Below are 21,302 nucleotides of genomic sequence, written 5' to 3'. Positions count from 1 at the left end.
AAACATTGTGCAACTGCTAGATGGCATATTTCTCCTTCTCCATGTCCCTCTGACATTTATCTTTAACCACTTCCTCTTTTCCTTCTTTACTGCTGTCACTTCTCCTTTTCTTTCAGCCAACATCCTCTCTCTTAAAGTCTCACACTGGAGTTTAGCATAGGTTTCCTGTGTTGACCACAGACAACCACAGTGCTGAATGTGTGCTTTATTTGTTGTTCATCATGAGATGCAAACCTAAAAATGAATATTGCAGACCATCACCTCCACTGACCCTCCTCATCCCCCTCTTCCTCCTCTCTCTCTCTCTGTGTAGAAGATGAAGACGTTGGCCCAGAGACGACAGTCAGCTCCCTCGCTGGTCATCAGCAAAGCACTCACCAGATCCAGAAGCGTGTCCAGGTAGGACCAACACACACGACCTGCTTCCACTAGAACCAGCTGCTGACGTCAATGTAGTTCCTCAGTGGAGCAGCGACCTCTCTCAGTAGAGGCTGTAACAGATGGAGCTGCTGCACAGTCATAGTTGTACCTATAAGTTTACTGTTTCTTCTAGTATCTTCCTATAAACGTCTGGTACCTCTCATTAATAAGGAATACTTTATAAAGCTGTGACCGATGGCTTTATTAATATATATATATCCTCCTCCGGTATGACGCCTGTTTAGTCTTTTTAGTAGCACTTAACTTCTGCACCAATATCCATCTACTATCATCTTATTATTCTTTACACATGCAGACTTTATAGAAGAAGAACTTTATTGTCATTATATAAGCATAGTGAAGTTGCTGTTGCGTCAACCTCAAATGGTGCATTGTATTAAAAGACGTCACGCATATTTACAAGCAGTAAATAAGGCACGAATGAGATGAAAGATTAGTATAAATATCAGGGATAAAAAGTGCAGAATCTGAGCATATATATGTACAAACATATAAGCAATGTGAGCATAATACAATAATGATAAAATGCTGCAAGCGAGTGTGCGGAACATCAGCAGCAGCAGCTCAAGTCCAGTAAAAGTGCAGTGTACGGATTTTTATTTTTATTTTTTTATAAATATATCAAGAAGAAGAAGAACTTTACTGGCAACCAGAGTCACCGGTAAGAGGAGCTCAAAGCTGCTGCGTCTGTCTAAAAGGAACCTTCATTAATAGCTTTCATTGGCTCATTATTCATTCATTATTAATAACTATTTTGATAACCGATTAATCGTTAAAGTAATTTTTCATGCAAAAATAGCAGAAAATGCTGCTCTCAAATATGGAGATTTGCTGCTTTTCTCTGTTTTATATCATATTAAAGTGAATTTCTTTGGGTTTTGGACGAATCAAGACTTTTAAATACGTCACCTTGGACTTTGAGGAACTGAGATGGAGAGCCCTGATTCAGATATTTCTCTCCCACATTGCTTTAAATTCATCTCAAACAACCAAACTACGAGGCTGGCCTCCCTCCTCCTGACTCATTCATGGCTCAGAGCGGGTTTAAATGCTTACTTCTCCCGGAGCTATCAGGCTTTTTCATCACCCTCGTATCGCACGAATCCCTTCCTCTTCCTTTAACAGTGTCGGAAACAAGCCATTACAAACCCCCCCGGGGACAAACGTTTATTTACTGGAAGCTTTGTCTCTTATATCTTTGCTGGTGCCACATTTTTGGGGGGGATTTTAGAGGAAAAAACGGGGACTTTGATGGATCTTTCAATCTTTGAGAAAACAGCTTGAAGTTAAACCAAGAATGGCCAAAATGACGTGCATCAGGATCCCGTAAAGGGAATGTCAGAAAGCACTTTTAGGCGTTAAAATCTCGGTTTCTTATCCCATCGTACTTTCTCTAATGAGGCTGGTGATGAAGCTGACATGTTTATAACGTGTGATGCTGATGGTGATGGTGATGGTGATGGTGATGGTGATGGTGATGGTGATGGTGATGGTGATGGTGGCAGCTCGTAGTGTTTGCAGAGCGAGATCAGGCTGCAGGACTCAACTGTGAAACTGGTCCATTTAGACCAGAGCTGAGGGAAACACTGGTAAATGGGTCATCAGTGCTCCGGGGGCTGAATAAAGTGAGAAAGACAACTCACATATTCAGTCAGTAGTAGACATAGAGGACGGGGCGAGACAGACGGAATTATTGAGTGAAGGTCATTTAGTCTGACACAAGTCTAGAGGAGGTATGGAGCCGCTCTCAGCTGTCACCACTGACCTTTGACCTCTCACCGGGAGGTGTAGGGGTCACCTGGGGGGTCATGTCAGTGAGTGTGTGTGTGAGGTGTTCATTAATGTCCGGATGTTCACGGGGGAGAGATTGTGGTCAGGTGACTCACAGTAGGTAGAGGTTAAAGGTCACGGCAGTCTTAAACATTATTACTGATCCCTCTTTGTGTTTTTTTTCTTGTGTTATGAATTCATTCTTTGTTTTTAAAAGCTTTTCAGATTATCTCTGTGTTTTGGTAACTGTTGTATAAAAACACCCTAAAGTCCTGTTAATGCAGTTTTAATGGGTACATGGGGTCTGCCAGCAGGACTTGGCGTACAGCGGCGGACTCATTACTGCATCACCTCCGTGCTCTTTCTCCAACAGCACCAGGAAATATTACAAAACATAAGCAGGAGGATTTTTATTCAAAATTACTGGTTTCCATGTCAAAAAACACAATAGAACCTGTGTTAGGATCATTTATTAAACATGGTTACAGTTTAGAAACTCGTCTCCAGCCCTGTGTTAGCATTAGGGCTGCCTCCTCTTAGTCGTTTTGGTTTTAGTCGACTAAGATCTCTTCAGTCATTTTTCTGCTTTTTTCATGCTTAATGTATTTCCAAAAAACTTCTGAGGAGATTTCTGATCAACACCAGATTTAAAGTGGTGCTTTTGTGTGATTCTTTGTGGAGAAACTTACAGATCTGTTGATTAAATCAAGTAATCGAGTCACTCATCGAGTGCTAGTCGACTGAGAATGTCTTTGGTGGAGGACAGACCTAGTTAGCGTTGTGTTAGCAAGGCAAAGCTACAACTTTCACAGGGAGATGCTTCTCAAACGTTGATGTTTGTGGTGTTTTTTCCTCCATTTTCAACTTGTTTTTTTATCATTTGATATAAACCTACTTGTGTTCCACCCAAATATGCCTCTAGAAGCTCTTATGTGATGACCTTCTTCATTCTACGACTGTAGTTTGGAGCATCAGCTTGATGCCTGCAAATATGCATATAAACATATAACAAGAGTTTCATATATTCCATCCATCCATCCATCATCTGATCCTATTCATCCCAGCTAACATTGGGTGAAGGTGGGGGGGGGGATTCACCCTGGACAGGTCTCCAGACTATCACAGGGCTGCCACATAGAGACAGACAACCATTCACACCTACGGGACATTTAGAGTCAACAATGAACCTGCATGTCTTTTGACTGTGGGAGTAAACCTGAGCACCCGGAGAAAACCCACGCTAACACGGGGAGAATATGCAAACTCCACACAGAACCTGCGACCTTCTCCTGTGAGGCAACAGTGTTAACCACTGAAGCCCTGTTTAATATATTTCACACTACTTTCTCACACACGTGCATCTCATCCAGCAGGATAACGTCATCGTTGAGCCTCGAGGCCTACGCTACAGTACAGTACAGTTCAGGGTGTTATAGCTGCAGTATGGCTCTCCTCCTCCTCCTCCTCCTCAGGCAGTGAAATGTATACTGCAGGGAGGAAGGTGGCTGCACCATAAAGCATAAAACCATATGATTGGCTCACAGCGCTGAGCTCACACTCTCACTCAGTAACAGCCACAGAGTCGCCACAAAGGGACACGAACAGTACGACAGCCTCTCCGTCAGACTGTGTTTGATAGTTTAAGTTTATATATTTAGTTTTAGTTTGTTTTTGTTAGCTATAATGTCTCAGATGTTTGTAGCTGTATACATACGTGGTTGGAGAACTGTGTAGGAACGGCTGTAATGCTATTTTAGTGTCCGATGTGAAGAAGATTGCGTCATAGCGCCATCTCCTGGAAGGTAAAGCCTGTTCAATTCCTGTGGTTCAATGTGACGAGATTGATGGAAATTCATGCAGTCTCCTGTTTTCGGTGACGATATATTCATACAACGTATATACATCCTCATACAAGGGTTCATTAGATATCTTATAAAAAGTTATTCCTCATTTTTAGTGTGTCAATTTCTGCTCGTTACATGTGGACAGTCTTTTCAAAATAAACTTCCGTCTTCACAGGAAACTACTTGGTTAAGTTTAGGCAACAAAACGACGTAGTTAGGTTTAGGAAAACATCGCGGTTTGGGTTAAAATAACTCTGGAAGTGGTGTTAACTTAAGTACAGAAGTTACATGACATATTAATCAGCGCTGGCTTCTTGTTTCTAACGGGACACCGACAGCGGCCTCCTGGGTGAAAGTGTTTTTTGATCCACCCATCCACTGAGATCTCCTCCCTACGCGGCGTTTGTCGCTCTTTATACTTCCCGGTTCACAATGACGTGGATTACATCTGAATTCATTTTTGTGGGATATATATACGAATTACAGTGCATTACTTTTCCTAGGTATAGCTATGAACGCTGTATGAGACCATCCTAACATATCAAAGCTAAAAAAATAAAACTGAAATGAATTTACGGTCATTTTTATTTTGTTTTTATTACTTTTTTAACCAGGCGATATTGTTTCAGTTTAGTTTTTAGTTTGGTTTCAGTTTCTCTCTCTGCTTATTTTTGTTTTAGTTTCAGTTCTAGCTGGCTATAATAACCCTGGTTTGTTCTAATATGGCTGTGTGGATATCTCTGTATTTATTTAATCCCTAATCTCCTGAAACCAGAGTCCTAACCTGAGCTCTTCGAAAAAGAGAGAATTTTTCTGGCTGTTTGAGGACATCTGGTCCTCAAAATGACAAATATGAGAACACACACACACACACACACGCACACGCACGCACACACACACACACACACACACACATCATGGATATCATGGCTGACAGTTTCAGTAGTCTGACCTCATCCTCTGTGTTTCCTCTGGCTACATGGAGAGCATTGTGTGTCAGCCAGGGATGATGTTATGGTTTTGCCTATATGGAAATGATCTGTTTCAGAGAGTCAGGTGGACATATGACGGAGACAGACGGTTGGAAAAGATGTGAAATTTGATTTTAAAAACCTGGTCGATGTTTCTAGCTTCAGTGTTTCTTCACTTTCTCCTGTCGACCTCACACAGTGTGGGCAGGACGACGGCATCTTCTTTGGATTCTCCATGAAGTTATGCGTGTAATGTGAACTATATCGTAGCTCACCTCTCAGGTCTTCACAGCTTCTTAACCTCAAATAGTTGTTGTTCTGTAAATAGCTCTACATCAATTCAAACCAGCTTCAAATAACAAAATTCAGATGAAGAATGGGCCATGATTCATTCATTTCTTTTTCCATTTGTAAGAGCACTAGTGATGGGTACCGAAACCCGGCACTAAACGAGCCCAGGGCAAATCCTTCTCTTTCCTCTGTCTGACACACATACTAACACTGAGCCGCCAATGGACGCCTGTCTGGACGGCTTTTATCTGAGAGAAAGAGGTCAAACTGCTGCTGATGCACAAACACACACGTACAAGTTCAATGTGGGACACGCAAACACTTTCTTTCCCACAAATTCACACACACGCTGACTCGCTATCCCAGTCAGAGATGACATGTTGCTCCTCCAGCCGGCATCTCTCTGTTCATTCACTTCTTCTTGAATCGATGCCATAACAGCTTCAGATGTGTTGGTGGCCTTAGAGTCACATTATTTGCTACCAGGGGCAAATCAGCTGCAGACAAACTGATGATACAAACACAAAGACACAGAGAGAGTCAGTATTATTTAAAAAAAGCAGAACAGATGGACTCTTATATAAGTGTGTGTGTGTCATTGTTGCCCTCAGGGACTCAGTCTGCTCCGTCTGGGTGGACCGTGGGACAGCTGAGGTGACGTAACAGTGGATGTAAAATGTTAAACTGAACGTATACTAATGGGGTTAAGCTGTTTGGGAGCATTAAGGTATTAAACAGAAACATGATAGCATGAAGAGGAGAGGGAGAGATGATGGACATGTAAGCAAAGAAAGACAATATAATCAGGGAGAAAGAGAAAGTTGCAGCTGTTGTTCCAGCTGTTGTCCTCGGGGTGTGTATTTACAGGTGCTTCTGTGTGTGTGCATGTTGATCATGGTCGTCCCATCCCAGCAGCCTCCATGATTTAAGCTCTCAGTGTGTGTTTGCTGCACAAACACAAGCAGTGATGCAACAACAACAGACGTGTCGGTCCACATGAACTGTGCCGAGTCGCTTCGTCTCTTTCTGTTGTTTCATCTGGATCGTTTCACTCAGAGACGCACAATTAATCGGATATTAATCGCAATCACAATTTAGGCTTCCCACAATTAAATGAACATGATCGACTGCCATATTGACTTTTAAAATGCTCTGCTCATGGAAAACTCTGCTGCGTATCAAATCAAGCGCCTCCTAAACTAACAGCCAGCCACCGGGGGGAGGTGGGGGCAGGGGGGGGGGCGATCCAGATGTTTTGGCTTCACTTTTGGGAAGCTTTCATACCACTGTGTGTGCGCCTTCAGCCTGTGAAAAACGTTCCTGAATGTTGCGGCTGCAGTCCAGAGTACAGGATTAATACACTGTATTTGTTTTAAAGGCCAAATGAAAATGCACTGAATTCAGCTGAAGAACAACCTTACTATATTAATTCCTATTTTGATGCAACAATTTGTTAATTAGCAGGAATATAGCATACAAGTGAAGTACTCTGTAGACTTTATTTTGGGTAAAAGTTTATTTTGCTTCTAGGAGATACACTTTAAATAAGGACCAGTCTTATTTTGAGGCAAAGATGTGTACATTAACAGGAATGTAGTACAACTAAACACAACTAAATTATTAAACATATTATAAATATGCATACTATTATAACTATTTACTTATTTATTTATTAAACTTTTTGTCATCCTGATTTAAATGAGGGATATTTAAGTGTTCCTAATGGGAAGTTGATTCACCTCAAAGACGTCTCTTTATATATCCACGGTCACAGACGTTTTCAGTTCAAAATGGTGGCAGCGCTTCGGCTGTTGTCAAAAAAGCACTGGAGTTTCGTCTCTTTGCTTCTTCGTTGAGGGTCTAAGGACAGAGAACCCTCTTGGACAAATCTGTGATTTGGGGATATAAATCAAATCGACTCGTCAGCGCTCTACTTTGTGATTAATGCTGATAAGATCAGTATGTTCTATAGGAATCTGTTTAATTATTCATGCTGGTACATTAGTATGCTGTGTCGTGTGCTTCATTGTAAACCGGCCTCCTTATTGTGATCCAAAAAGTCAACAGTCGTCCCCGCACGGTGCCGTGCCTCAACAAAGGTGGCCATGTCTGCGCGGGCGGGCAGAGCGCTCCATTTATCAACATCACATGATGCACAATGGAGCCATTAGCTGCTCGTCCGTCAGATCCAAAGGGCGGCCGGCTCAGCTGTCAATCCCACATTCAGGAGGGGGGGATGTGTGCTGAATACGGAAGATGTTGTCCTGAAAGGGTCTTTACAGGAAGGTTTGTCCGTCTGTGTTAGTGTGTGTGTGAGTGTGGGCTCTTCTGACAGCAGCGTTTCCCGGATCTGCACGGACAACGGGAACAGAGGAGGATGTGTTGATGAACTCAATGGGAATTTTTGAGACTTTTGCTCCGCGTTAATCCCAGAGCAACTTAATCAAGGACCCCGAAATCCTCCCAACGTCCCTCTGCGGTGGTCCTTTACCCCTGTGCTGTCCTCCTGCAGTAGCATGACATTAAAGGAAAACTTCACCCACAAAATGACCGTTTATATATCAATTACTCACCCCGTGTTACCTTGGATTCCTGAATTGTTTTCTCTCATGCCTCCACGGAGAATCAAACAACAGAGAAAAGTCTTGATGAATTGAAGTCAACTCATCCGTTTACAAATTCTCACACAACTGGTGCAGTATAATCCAAGTCTCTTGATCCAGTTGGATGCTCACTACTTCACAAACACATGCATCTTCACTTAACACATTAGTATTTAAAACTGGCCCAGATTTCGCTGCAGGGCCGCAGGTTTCCATCTAGCTCCGCTTTGCCGCGCACACCGGCTGTGACCGCTCCGTCCTCCACACGGCGATTACCTCATTAACGTTATGGTTCCCTTATAGTATCGGGTTTAAATCTGAAATATTGCCAAATATTATCGCTTTTGCTTTTCGCTTTGACACCAAATCCTCCACCATCGTCTTGTCTGTCGACTCTCTCTCGTCCCGCGTGTGAAATCTGACTCCTGCTGCTCAGAGCTGAGACTCCGTACAGAGCAGACACATTTACATTTCACCTTTAACCTTCCTTCGGCCATACTGCGATTTGGATAGAACTTTGATGAATCATGCAGCTCTAGTAACTGATATACAAATGTTCATTTTGGGGGTGAAGTATTCCTTTAATGTCATGCCACTGCAGAGGGATGTTAGGAGGATTTTTGGGGTCCTTGATGTGGGTGAAATAATAAGAGCAGTTACTGTCATGTTGAGACATCCAGTACACGCTGAGCTTTAAATGGGGGAGTCACATGTCAGGGACGGAGACGACTCATTTTGAACTTTATGAACTTCTTTGGAGAAAGGGAAGGGGGAAAGATATCAAGGCTTGTCACAGAATGCTGAAGGAGTTGACACCAAAAATGAAGATTTAAATGTTTTAGCAGCGCTCCAACAAAGAAAGAAAGAAATGCTGAATCTGCAGCCGTTGAAGGGTGCATGAGTTATGTTGTTCAAAGGGGGGTAAAATCATTTCTCAGTATACCACATGGAAAGTATTTTTTTCTTCCAGGAACAATAGCTGATTGTTTTGCAACTGTTGATTCTGCAATCGTTATAGCAACGTGGTGTCATGTCCTTTTATACAAAACAATGGGACATATTCCTCCATATCCTCCACCCGTTTTTACTCTCAGCTCCGACTCGTCCCGTCCAGCGTCAATGTCTAATTGGGTTCATTCATCACTGCTGATTGACTTCTTTCAGCCCCCTTTGGACTTATTTCTGGACGACACACAAAGAGGAAAAAAGCAGAAGCACTCCAGTGTGGCCGTCTGTTCTTCGTTAATTAATGACGTAACACATCACTTACGCAACGTATGAGAGGATCCAAGCTTGGACTTCCACCGGCTGCTTTGTTGAAGGTTACCAACAGTATTGTGTGTGTGTCCTCGTGGAAATCAAGGATGTGACAGTAAGAAGAGGGTGTGTACATGCGTGAGAGAGCAGGCGGCGTGTGTTGATGTTTAGAGACACAGAAAGGTAGAAAATGTGTACGTGTGTGTGTGTAAGTGGAGATATAGGTCTTTTATCTGGTGGTTGGAGGGTAAACAGGAAAGGATGGAGCCCTCAAACTATTTCCTCTTCCTCCAAATAATTCCCCTCTGTTTACATCAGCCCATCAGCCGGGCATATTGACAGCAGGGAAACAAGATTTTAATTAAAGATAAACTATGATTTTTCTGTCAGTAACGAACAAACAAAACAAGTATTTTATGGCAGTTTCAGTGAACAGAGGCGTCTCTGTGCAGCTCTAAAACATGCAAATAATACTACGTTTGGAGCCAAACGAACACCGCAGGTCCAACAGTCCAGTATTTATTTGACTGATAATGCTCGGTTATGTGTGTGGTTTCCAACTGTGAGGAATCAGTGAAGGAAGTACAGGAAATAACACGGTAAATATTCCACTTTGGGACTTTAATTACGCTGCAACAAGCTGTTTGGACATTCGAGCCTTTTCACAGCTTTTTCCAAGTCTGGTTCACCACAACATGTTTTTCAGTTACATACTCGCTGCTGCTTCGTTATTCCACGAGTTTGGAAAATCCCCCGAGTGCTAATACAATAAAAACACTGGAATGAATAAAGCCATGTTAATTTATTCTTAGCTTCTTGGTTTTGGCCTCCAGCCACTAAATAATTAGATTCTTCATTTTCAGCTAGTTTCCTCTTCATGATGCCACCTTCAGTGATGGCTTGTTCCTTTTTCACACTTCTGCACATTCACTTTAAGGATAACTTTGGTATTTTTCAGCCCTATTTTCCCACGTTTGTGTGTCTAAGTGACTAATGGGGACAACAAACTCTGAAACTGGTCCAGTATTGAGGGAGAACGCTGCAGACGGCAGCCGCTAAACGAGCTGCGAGGGCAGTGAAATCTGAATATCCGTGTACTCTGGCTCAAATAAATACGGGCGGCTGTCGAATTCAAAGACTTCATCCACATCTAAATATTCAGTCATGACACTTAAAATCCTACATACCATAGTACCTCTCTCTGTCTTCTGGCTGTCGGTGCCTCATTCCAGATGTTTTGGATCTTCATCCTCCAGGAGATTCATCCTCCCTCTTGTCTTTCTCTCCCTCTGTGTGTTGAATGATAGATTGTAAAGCCCCTTGAGGAACATTGGTAGATAAAACTGACCTGACTTGACTTGAATTTGAGCCCAACCACATCCAAACCTGTTCTCCAAACACATCCCGACCACGTGTCTAACAGTATATGTCACTCTTTGTCTCTCCTCCAGGGAAAGCTGCATGACGCCGGTCAGCCCAGAGTCCTGTCCCCTGGTCCAGGCCTTCCTGGCCGAGTGTCCACGCCGCCTGTTCCTGGGTCACGTCCAAACGCAGCTGAAGACGGGCCTGCAGACGCAGGAGAGACACCTCTTCCTCTTCACCGACACGCTGCTCGTCGCCAAGGCCAAGTAAGTTTCCTCCTGTCTGTGTGAAATGACAGAGAGGACGAAGGAGTGTGTGTTTATGTGGTCGTGTGAGCGAGACGGAAAACGGAGACAGGGAGACGTAAACAGGAAAAAAAATAGACAAAGAAACAAATTAGAGAAACAAAGAAGCAACATTTCATCTAGTTGTTTCTCTAAAGCTGGGCACACACTTTAACATTTCAGCCCGTTTCTGGCACGAATTTCAGACTCGGATGACTCATGTTAGAGTCGGACTGAATTTCAGCTTAATCGGGCGTTGTTTGCGTCGTTTGCCGTGCGTGTACAGGGAGGACCGAGGACGGATTAACTCCTCCCGACCAGACGTCGGACAGTCAGATGAATTTCTGACATGTCGTCCGCGGGCTCTTACACAGTTGAGCCGATTTGCGCCTCTTTTTTTTAGACATTTTTAGACAGGATGGCACAGATGATCAAGGCAGCACGTTTCTGCCTTGTTAGCATTAATGTGACATCCACTGACAAACTCTACCTGCCTCGGAGCTTTCAAACAAATCTTTATTGACAACTGTCAACAGCAACAGAACAGAACGGCTCGAGTGTGAGCGCTCAGGTCGTGGCTGACGATCGGACCGTACAGTGCACATAAATCGTGAGCTTTGTCTTCACATCGCAAACTCGTACAGTCGGAGTAGGAGTTACGCAACATTTCTAAAATCCTACCGTTTATACCCAGATTAACGCTGATAGCAAAAACAGTTTGTAGAGGATGGAGTTACATCCTTCTACTATCTTTCCCTAAATTCTCCTCCTCTCTTACTCCCCCGCTTCTTTCACTCTTCCCTCCCTCATTTTCTCCCCACTATATAATTATTTCCCAGCCCATTAAATCCATATGAAGCCAGGCTCAGATCAAAGCCTCTCTGGCCTGCCTCGGGCCTACAGTATGGGGCTCCCCACCCACTAACTGCCACACAACCATGTTCAAAAATAGACCCTTAAAGAGCACATTTAGGTTTTTGAAGTCCACATACAGTACATGCAGTAACGCACACATATATAAACACATAGACACGTAGAGACGGAAAGAGACTTCTGCTCTGTGTACTTCTACTTACTGTACTGTACACACACACCCCCACCCCTCAGTGTAGACACAGCGGGAGCTCTGTGGTCGGCCCTATAGGAGTCATGAGCCGGTGGGTGGAGCTGACCCCTCCGGCAGAGAGAATATAATTGGCCGTTACATTGTGGTTGAACACAGGCTGAGTTTGAGGAATGTGTGTTGGTATGTGTGTGTGTTTTTGAGAGAGGAGAGAGAGGGAGAAGAAGTTAATTGGTGTGTGTTTGTGTGCCGTTATATCTGTGTAATAGCAGGGAGAGTGTGTGTGTGCCACATGTGTGCCTGTATAATCACAGATGTAGCGGTGGATAAATACACTCCTACTGAGCGTGCCTGTCTTAAAACAAATGCTGAAAATAGCTAGACATCTTTCAATAATTCTGATCTATAAAAAGCATTTCTTGAAGGACTGACATATGTTCGAGGTTTTATAGAAAAAAAAATGAAGAAAATGAAAAGTTAGATTGCAACAGTAGAGGACCCCAGTTGGTTCCTTGTGGAACCCCTCTCAGATTTTTTATGCAATCTTTTACAGCGGAAACCTACTAGGGTTTCTCTCTTGCAAAGATTTCTCCTAAATACGTTGTTTGATTCATTAGACAACAAGTTTGGTAACTGATTAATCATTTAAGTCATTTATGAAGCAAAAAATAATTTTTAGTGGCCAAGACTAGTCTTAAACTAAGTTGATGCAACCGGCCCCTGGTAATAGCTACTAGTCCTGTGCAAATAGGGCTTTAGACAATGAAACTACTTGTTAGCTGAAGCCCTGGGTCTGGTTTAATGTAACACACACTGTGTTCTGTGCAGGTCTCCCACTCACTTCAAGGTGAAGTCCCAGGTGCGAGTGTGTGAGATGTGGACGGCCAGCTGCATGGACGAGGTGTGTGAGGGCAGCACCAACCTGGAGAGGAGCTTCGTCATGGGCTGGCCCACCTGCAACTGTGTGGCCTCCTTCAGGTACATATTCACACACAGCACAACATAAAGAAGTTATCAACAGAGGAGTGCCTGAAGTGTCGTTTGATTTGATCAAACAGGACCAATTAACTGTAACTTAATTTCCTCTTTTGTAACTTCATTCAGTACATCTGCTTGCGTTGCATGACAGTAATTCAAACATATTTTCTCAAGTGGCTCAATGAGTCACTCAGACGGGAACTAAAAACTGAACACGCAGCCACGAAATCCCTAAAACCTTACGTGTGAAGGCCCTCAATCCAACCGCGGTAGATAACCACACATTCACAACACACATTCATATATCCTGCGCTGAAGAGTTGCACCTTCATCAACACATTCATTCGAATACACATCTGAACTTATTCACGCTCATTACATCTAGCATCAGAAGGAATCCAGTCACAGCTGGGGGGCGAAGTCTGCGGTGGGAGTTACGTAACATATCTACATCTCTGATTGTGTTTCATCGCTCTCTTTACTCCTCTGCAGCTCCGAGGAGCACAAGGACAAGTGGTTGGCACTCATCAAGAGGTAAATGTTTGGCTTTGGCCTCCTGCTACTTTGTCTGCTATGGTTTGTTTTGGTATGTTAGCTTGTATTTCATCTTGCAAATCAAATCACGGGGCAGGAAAGATTTGATTTGGAGGGAACAGAAGGGATTAAATAAAAGCCAGCTCAGCATAAGTGAATAAGTACATGCTTTGAAACTAAGATGTTAGTTCCCCATATCTCAGTGCCTCATCGGCCACATGAACTTATATTCAAAGGCTATTTTTATTTTAACACTGACCTCTTTGCTTTGTGTTTTCTCTGCACACAGTCGGATCATTGATGGAAAAGGAAAGGACGACCCCAAGACCATCCCTCTGAAGATCTTCGCTAAGGATATTGGAAATTGTGCATATGTAAGATTCTCTTCTTTCCTTTCCTGTGATATTATTGCTTCCATCAGCACAAAACGGTTTGATTTGCCTCGGTCTGTCCCTTAAAGAGGGTAATTTATAACATCTCTGGCTGTGCTGTTATGTAACACACAAACAACTAGATATTTCCATAATGTCTCCTAAATGTCTCCACCAGGCCAAGACACTTGCGGTCAGCAACACTGACAGCACCACTGATGTCATCCGCATGGCTCTGCTGCAGTTTGGTATATTGGTGAGTTTGTAGATGTTTGTTTACACCACAGACGAACATTCATGAAGGAACCTTGACAGGAAAAAAACAGACAATTTAATTGAAATGTAAAAAAAAATGTTAAACCTGCTTCTCTTTTCCTGTGTAGGGCTGCGTTAAAGACCACCGGCTGTGGGTGAGCTCCAGTAAGGACGACCCTCCATACCCTCTCATCGGTGAGCCCCCCGTCATAGACATTGTTATGGAAAACCTTAACCTTAAAAAATACTGCTTTCCCTCTAGTCTCCTCTTTAGAAAGGTGCTTCATCTCCGACGGTGTGGGATAAGATTTATAATAAGACTGGTGATTCTTAAATATCTGCATGCATGCTTACAATTTCATAAATTCATTAAAGTAAAACAAAAGAACGCTCTCATCCCTCTTTTGTTCTATCGTTCACACTGAATTCCCGACATCCCAACTCCAGACCGCTGAATGCAACAAATTTTCTGCCCTAATTATGATCATATTTTTTTGCCTTGACTCCACGACGTCCACAAGCACAGACTGCACAGACTGTATGAGAGCCATGACCTCTAACCTCTGGACTCTGACCTCTCATTCAGGCCACGAGTTCCCCTTCAGCATCAAGATGAGCCACATTCGGGACGGTGGGAGCACTGGTGGAGGACGGGGAGGAGGGTCGAGTCCCACAGACTGTCCAGGGGTGCTGCTGCTGGACCAGAATCTGCCCCCAGACACCCAGTGCCAGTTCATCCTCAAACCCAACAAGGTCACCCCGGGACAGGCTCCACTTATAGGTAAGACAGCTGGTCAGGACGGTAGAGTTCCCATTCAGGAGGTCAGACCCTTTTTAAATGACAACACCAGAAAATATATTTCTTTATAAGTCAGCGACTTCAAATAACTGTGAGGATGTGAAAGCACTTTGAGGATCTGACATAATCAAACGGGAAAAAGTGACGAAACATCATGATGAATGTTGATGTGGTACCGGGCAAATATGACATTTAGCTTTGTTCATTCGTCTTCTGTTTGTTTATGTCTCGTATTCACAACGTCAAGTCACATCATCACTGTGCAAACGTAGTGGGTAGATAGGTAGAGCCAGAGCAACATGACCTCCTCTCCACGCCAGATAGGTAGAGCCAGAGCAACACCTCCTCGCGATGCCAAACAGGTAGAGCCAGAGCAACATGACCTCCTCTCCACGCCAAACAGATAGAGCCAGAGCAACACGACCTCCTCTCCACGCCAGATAGGTAGAGCCAGAGCAACACAACCTCCTCTCCACGCCAGATAGGTAAAGCCAGAGCAACACAACCTCCTCTCCTTGACAGATAGGTAGAGCCAGAGCAACACAGAGTTGGGATGAGAACATGTTGGGCGTTCAAGGCGCTCCTGCAAAAACACGAGGTGCTCAGCAACGTGAAATCAGCGTGCAAAACGCTTCTCTCTCATTGAAAACAATTACAAAAAGCTGTCCCAGGCTGCTAAGAAGCTCTCTGTCTGATCAGGGCCTCAAGGTGTCTTCCAAAAACTAAAAATTAGTAAAAGTGCTTTCAAACCAAACCTCCTAGTCTCCTCATTAAGTGTTACAAGTTCAGCATTTTGGGTTTAAACCTGCAGCAATGAAATATAATACTGTATATAACCACGGTCAACAGAGAAAGTATGGGTATGTTTTCCATCAACATGACAGTTGAGGTTTCCAAGTAAGATGGTTGGTCAGCGTCAAGAATCCGTTCATGAATCAAATTCTGTACGAAACCGCAAGAGGAAATGTGAGGAAACAGAAGGACAGAAAGCACGTCCTCAGAATTAGTTCCCCTTACGTGAACCATGTCATTTTGTTTACGCTCATTCTGGACTCTCCTGGGTCGGGTTGTTAGTTGTGAGGATGAATCAGGAGGTGAAGAAGAAAAGGAGAACGGTGGGAAAGGAGATTTTAGCGGACGTGAGGTCACAGCGGGGGGTCGGGAGAGACGCCGTGTCAGAATAAGAAAAACATCAGACGGACAATGAGGAAGAAACCCCAGAAGGGAGGGAATAGGAAGATGGAAAGTGAAAAGAGATGACACAGCTATTGAGTAAGTCTGAAGGCCAGCGGAGGTGAAGGAAAAAGAAACAACAGACTGTAATAGATAGAAGACAGAAGAATTTACAGAGGGACAGAAAAAGGAGGAGAAAGACAAACAGGAGGACGGTGGTGGACAGGAACGAGGATGAGTAACGGGGGACCGGGATGGAAAAAGGAGGGATGAAAACAAGCTGAGGAGAAAAAGTGCGTGTGTTTTCCAGTCAAGACGGCTGCAGTTTGACAACCGCAAGCTTCGCCTCAGATTCCTTCACCTCAAGCATAACAGCGTCTTACATAATCGCTCCTCACCCTGAGCCCCGCCGCCATGCAGGCCCGATCACTCACGCCCAACCCGAAAGCTAACAAACACGTGTGTGTTTATTCTCAAACAATCCTGCAGGCAATTCTGCTTTGAAAGAAACTAAAGCCATGTTATTTATTTCCCCAACATTTTCCAAATTGCTCCAGGACTTGTCCTTTGCGACATACTGCAGATATCGATTTGAGTTACCTCCACTGCTGTGATGGCATCCCTGTTTGTTAAACCCTTTTACCACCAAAGTTAGCACATATATGCAGGTTTATTTAACACGAGGAAACCCGCTAAAAATAAGCGATACACTCTTTTCTCATTGTGCGACGCGCCGGTCGGCACCGGAATCAGGGTTAGTAAACAGTGAAAATGTTACGGTCTTTACATCTTTTTACATCTGTTACTTGTGTCTCTTTCAAACTCTGAAACCAGAGTTGGGGATTGTTGGAACAGTGGGAACACCGAGTGTGTTTCGACAATCAGCAAGTTAAAATGACTGTTTTCTAACTGGAGTCTGGTGGTGCACATCGTCAGTGATGAACCTGAGGTCATGGAGTGTTTCGGGTCTTTGGAGCATCAGACAGCCTTATCAGGCGACCCAGCTGAGGTTGATCAAGCCTCAGCTTGTGCCCGAGCTGCACTTCAGCTGTTTATACACTAAAGAAAACATACTTATTTATATTATATTCCAATTTCAGCTAATAAATCTCCCTAAATGCTACACACTGTTCTTTTAAAAATTTTAATAATAACCCCCTTTTTCATTTAACGAAAAAAGTTCTCAAATGTTGTCTAAACACAAGCAGCCGTGCAAGAACTTTACATAAAAAGATATTTCCAATATGGTACATGACAGTCGTCAGTGTGTGCTATGGACACATTTCAGCTACTGACACTTGATATCCAGTCCAACTCACATACCATAATTATGCTAGACATTTCAAAGCAGAGATGGCGTCCACTCCCCCCCGCTGGACGAGGTCCAGAACCTCCCAGAGTATCTGCCTTAATGTTAGCTTGTCAGTGGCCAAAAGTCTGCCTGTCGCAGAGCTAGATCCCCATCAGCAGCCACATGGCTCACAAAAATACACCATCAAACAGCCAGATGCACGAGTGGAGCTGACTGCACTTCATTGGTCTATTAAGGGAGTTAATGTGGAACAATCTAACAAAGTTGGTTTATTTATGGGAGGAGGTCTTAGAAATAACAAAGATGGGTACTAAGTGTCCTTCCAAAACCACATTTTCTCATCTGGCATCTCGGTCCATCAAGCACAATGCCTATCAGTTCCTTCTAAAACGCTCATGACATTACGATAGCAGGAGATTATAGTAGGATGATAGACACTGCCCACCCGGTCCACAAGTCTTCCTCATTCCAACCCCCCTCTCTGAAACTGCTGTAATGATGTAACGCCTGGTTTACAGCGAGGTCATGACGGCGAGGCCTGCTGAGAGCTGCCAGAGCAATTGTGTTACTGTTGAACTTTGTTCCAGAGCGTACGGTGTTCAGTGTTTGGGCACGGCACATTGTTGAATAATGAATTCTACGTGAGGTATGCCACGTGTTTTAATTGTGGGCCCTTTTCGGGCTGCTGGGTCCTCCACCCTGTTTTTAATTGACTCATCATTCATGTCTGTTACAAGTTCTCAGAGCACAAGGTGATATTTCCATCGAGTTTGTTTTGAGAGAAAAGAAGAATCTAATTTCAGACACTGAAACCAGCAAATGTTGATCTGTAAAGTTGGTCGCTTATTGTCTACATCAACACAAGTTTCAATCCCGTTTTCCTGCATGCATCGTTTCACATAGAGATCAAATCAAACAGCACATGTTTGCTGTACGTTCCCGTTAACATGCACTTCAATGCACACTGCTGCAGAAACATGCTGAGCTGTTACACAAACATGTAGTGAAGACAGACACTCCAATAACACAGGTACACATTGTGACTTGGCACCGCTGAGCAAACGCTCAACAAGGAACACACAGTCACACACAGAGCCCCATACATGCACGCAGGCTTTCACACACACGTATGGATAAACACAGACGCCTACACACACACACACACACACACACAAAGTAAACGGTGCTCTCGAGCATGAGGGCATGTCCACATATATCCCTCTCAAACGCTGAGTCAATGCTTCTTTCTGTGTCTTTCTCTTTAACAATATGTCTTATTCTCCGTCTCACCTCACCTTCTTTAAGGTGTGAATATTCAGACAGACGAAGCATTCATGTGCACGGTGGAACAGTCCGATATTTTAGGTTTTAGGTAACCGAATTTGTTGGAAAATTTAGCCAAAAAATAAATATTATAAAACCATTTATAGTTTGGTGAATCATGAAGCATTGCTGGCCGTGCACTCCAGTGACTCCAACATGCATTACTAAAGCAGCAGCGGTCTGATTATGTCTGAAACCACAGCAGCTCACCTCTTCCTCTTCTTCTTCCTCTCCCCACAGAGCCCGGTCAGCAGAAGCCTTTTAAGAGGAAGAGGTCTCTGATCAACTGGCCCTTCTGGAGAGGCTCCAACACGCAGCTGGACGGCCTGGCCCTGTCCCCGACCTCGCTGTCCCCGACTCAGGGACGGCTATTCGGACGTCCCCTGTGCTCCGTCTGCTCCCCGGACCACGGCCTGCCCAAGCCCGTCATGGTGAGCCGAGCCGAGGTCACGTACTGTAGCCCAGCGGGGGGGTAGAGGGGTCAAGGAGACGTACTGTAGCCCAGCGTCTGGGAAAGGAGACGTACTGTAGTGGGACGGGGAATTCTGTTACTGTTAGATTACTGACATATACGGACATGCTGGAATCACTAGAGAAGTGAAATCTCAATCTGTTGAATAAGCAACCCAGATTCTACACTTCCTCTCTGATCATATGGTGCTCCAAAACACCCTTTTAGAAAAGCCGCACTGGAACCACATTGACTATTTGATATGTTCCCAACCGGGTTCTTCTTCTTCTCTTTCTTAAAGAAGTATTTCACTGCTGGAAAGATGATCTTTTCATAAAACTACACAATCTATGCAGTAAAAAAGGCCCAAATGCACATATGAAAACAACCTCGAAAAAAGGGGACAAAATAAAGTATAAAAAATAAATAAGATAAATTAAATAAATTAAATAAATTAAATAAATTAAATAAATTAAATTCAGATTGTATGGAATGATGAATCAAAAACAAACCAAAAACAAAGAGAGGAAGCTAGATTCACTTAATCCTTTGGTTTAAAACATTACTGGACTTTCTGAGCAGTTAAGTGCTTCGGTGTCAAACATTACATGTTTCCTGCTGTTAGGGGCAGAAAGCTCTGGAGCTTTTGAGTAGTTCGTTGAGTGTCAGCGACTAAAACAGGATAATGTGTTCCCTGCAGGACATGCTGGTGTTCCTGTACCTGGAGGGGCCGTACACCCGGGGCGTCTTCAGGAGGTCAGCTGGGGCCAAAGCCTGCCGGGAGCTTCGGGACAGACTGGACAGTGGAAGCGAGGACGCGGAGATCACACACCAGTCTGTGTTCGTCATCGCTGCTGTCCTCAAGGTAGCACACACACACACACACACACACACACACACACGCACGCACGCACGCACACACACACACACACACACACACGCACACACACACACGCACACACACACACACACATGTTTGAAACCAGACAACAGAAAGCGGGAGCGACTGATGTGCGTCCAAAGTCACATAAGTCCAGACGGGATAATCTGTCTGTGCACAGCCGGGCAGGCTGCCAGTCACGCACACAAGGTGCTGCATTGTTCAGCATCCAGGCCAAACAGCCAGCGCAGCGCAGGCCGGGCCTCCGGGGAGCAGCTGAGGTGGTCGGAGCTTTTATACCGACTCATTCATCTCACTGCTTTGTTGTGCTTTACCTGTTCTCTGCACAGCGGACAGGGAGCGTTCCACTACTCACCTGAGACCAACACAACGCTGCTGTTAATCAGTTAGTCCAGAACATTAATGATGCCAATTATAATAATAAAACTACAGTAACATGGATATGAATATTGGTCTTTATATAGTCTTTAAACAGTGTGAGTCTGTTTGTATACTTTTGACAGTGTAATATTTTACTTTGTGACCTCATTACCTTGATGTGTTTCGTGCACCAGATGACCTCATTTCTGTTGCACTCATTTCTTTATTAGAGCTTTGGGTCATGTACCTGATGAAGGTCGTGTAGATGGAAATGTTATGCGTATTTTTTAAAGTACTTTTATTGCAATAAATCCATCCACAAAATGTCCACAACATGTATTTGCAATTATTACTATTATTTTTATATTTTAGACACTCAGTTATACAAACAGAAGAACAAAAGAACAATCAATCAAACTTTATTTATATAGCACCTTTCAAACAAGTCAAATGTAATTCAAAGTGCTGGACAGACAAAGTGTTAAAGATGGATTTAGAGACTAATGCACACCAAAACAACCAGTATAAAAATTCATTGAATAAGAAAGCAATAAAAGATGGGTATATTTAAGATAATAAAAGATAAATAAAATACAAGGAAATAAAAATAACAATAAAAATAAATAAATACAAATTATGAAACTATACAAAATAAGCAGATTGTATTAAAATAATACAAGTTTAATAAAATAAAATGATAATAATCAGCAATAAAATGTTGATTAAACAAAATAGAGTAAAATAAACACTATAATGATGATGATAAATACAATTTGTATAAACAACAAAACCATAAAATTACAAAATTATAAAACACTACAAGATAAAAAAAGAAAGAAATGTGCCATGCATTAAGGATGAACTAAACCAGCAGCATGCAGAAATACAAAACATTTTTCTAGATGCAGCTTCTCAAATGCAACATGTGAGCTTTTCTTTGTATGTCGGGAATTTGACAG

At 43.3% G+C, this 21,302-nt stretch overlaps 1 protein-coding gene across 2 annotated transcripts in view; it reads left to right on the top strand.

The window, feature by feature from the left end:
* LOC119500518 (rho GTPase-activating protein 20-like) overlaps window positions 1–21,302 on the top strand; it is a 65,307-nt gene that overhangs the window by 32,082 nt on the left and 11,923 nt on the right. For both annotated transcript variants that reach the window (XM_037790290.1, XM_037790291.1), the window contains exons 2-11: window positions 314–399; window positions 10,629–10,805; window positions 12,715–12,864; window positions 13,357–13,398; window positions 13,688–13,772; window positions 13,948–14,025; window positions 14,153–14,219; window positions 14,611–14,805; window positions 18,872–19,062; window positions 19,783–19,947. In XM_037790290.1, the coding sequence (XP_037646218.1) occupies window positions 314–399; window positions 10,629–10,805; window positions 12,715–12,864; window positions 13,357–13,398; window positions 13,688–13,772; window positions 13,948–14,025; window positions 14,153–14,219; window positions 14,611–14,805; window positions 18,872–19,062; window positions 19,783–19,947 (1,236 nt within the window). The remainder of the gene's footprint in view (window positions 1–313; window positions 400–10,628; window positions 10,806–12,714; window positions 12,865–13,356; window positions 13,399–13,687; window positions 13,773–13,947; window positions 14,026–14,152; window positions 14,220–14,610; window positions 14,806–18,871; window positions 19,063–19,782; window positions 19,948–21,302) is intronic.

This window comes from Sebastes umbrosus, chromosome 13, assembly GCF_015220745.1.
Source record: "Sebastes umbrosus isolate fSebUmb1 chromosome 13, fSebUmb1.pri, whole genome shotgun sequence".
Classification (NCBI taxonomy): domain Eukaryota; kingdom Metazoa; phylum Chordata; class Actinopteri; order Perciformes; family Sebastidae; genus Sebastes; species Sebastes umbrosus.
Note: the sequence above shows the minus strand (reverse complement) of the source record. Positions and strands in the feature narration are given on the sequence as shown.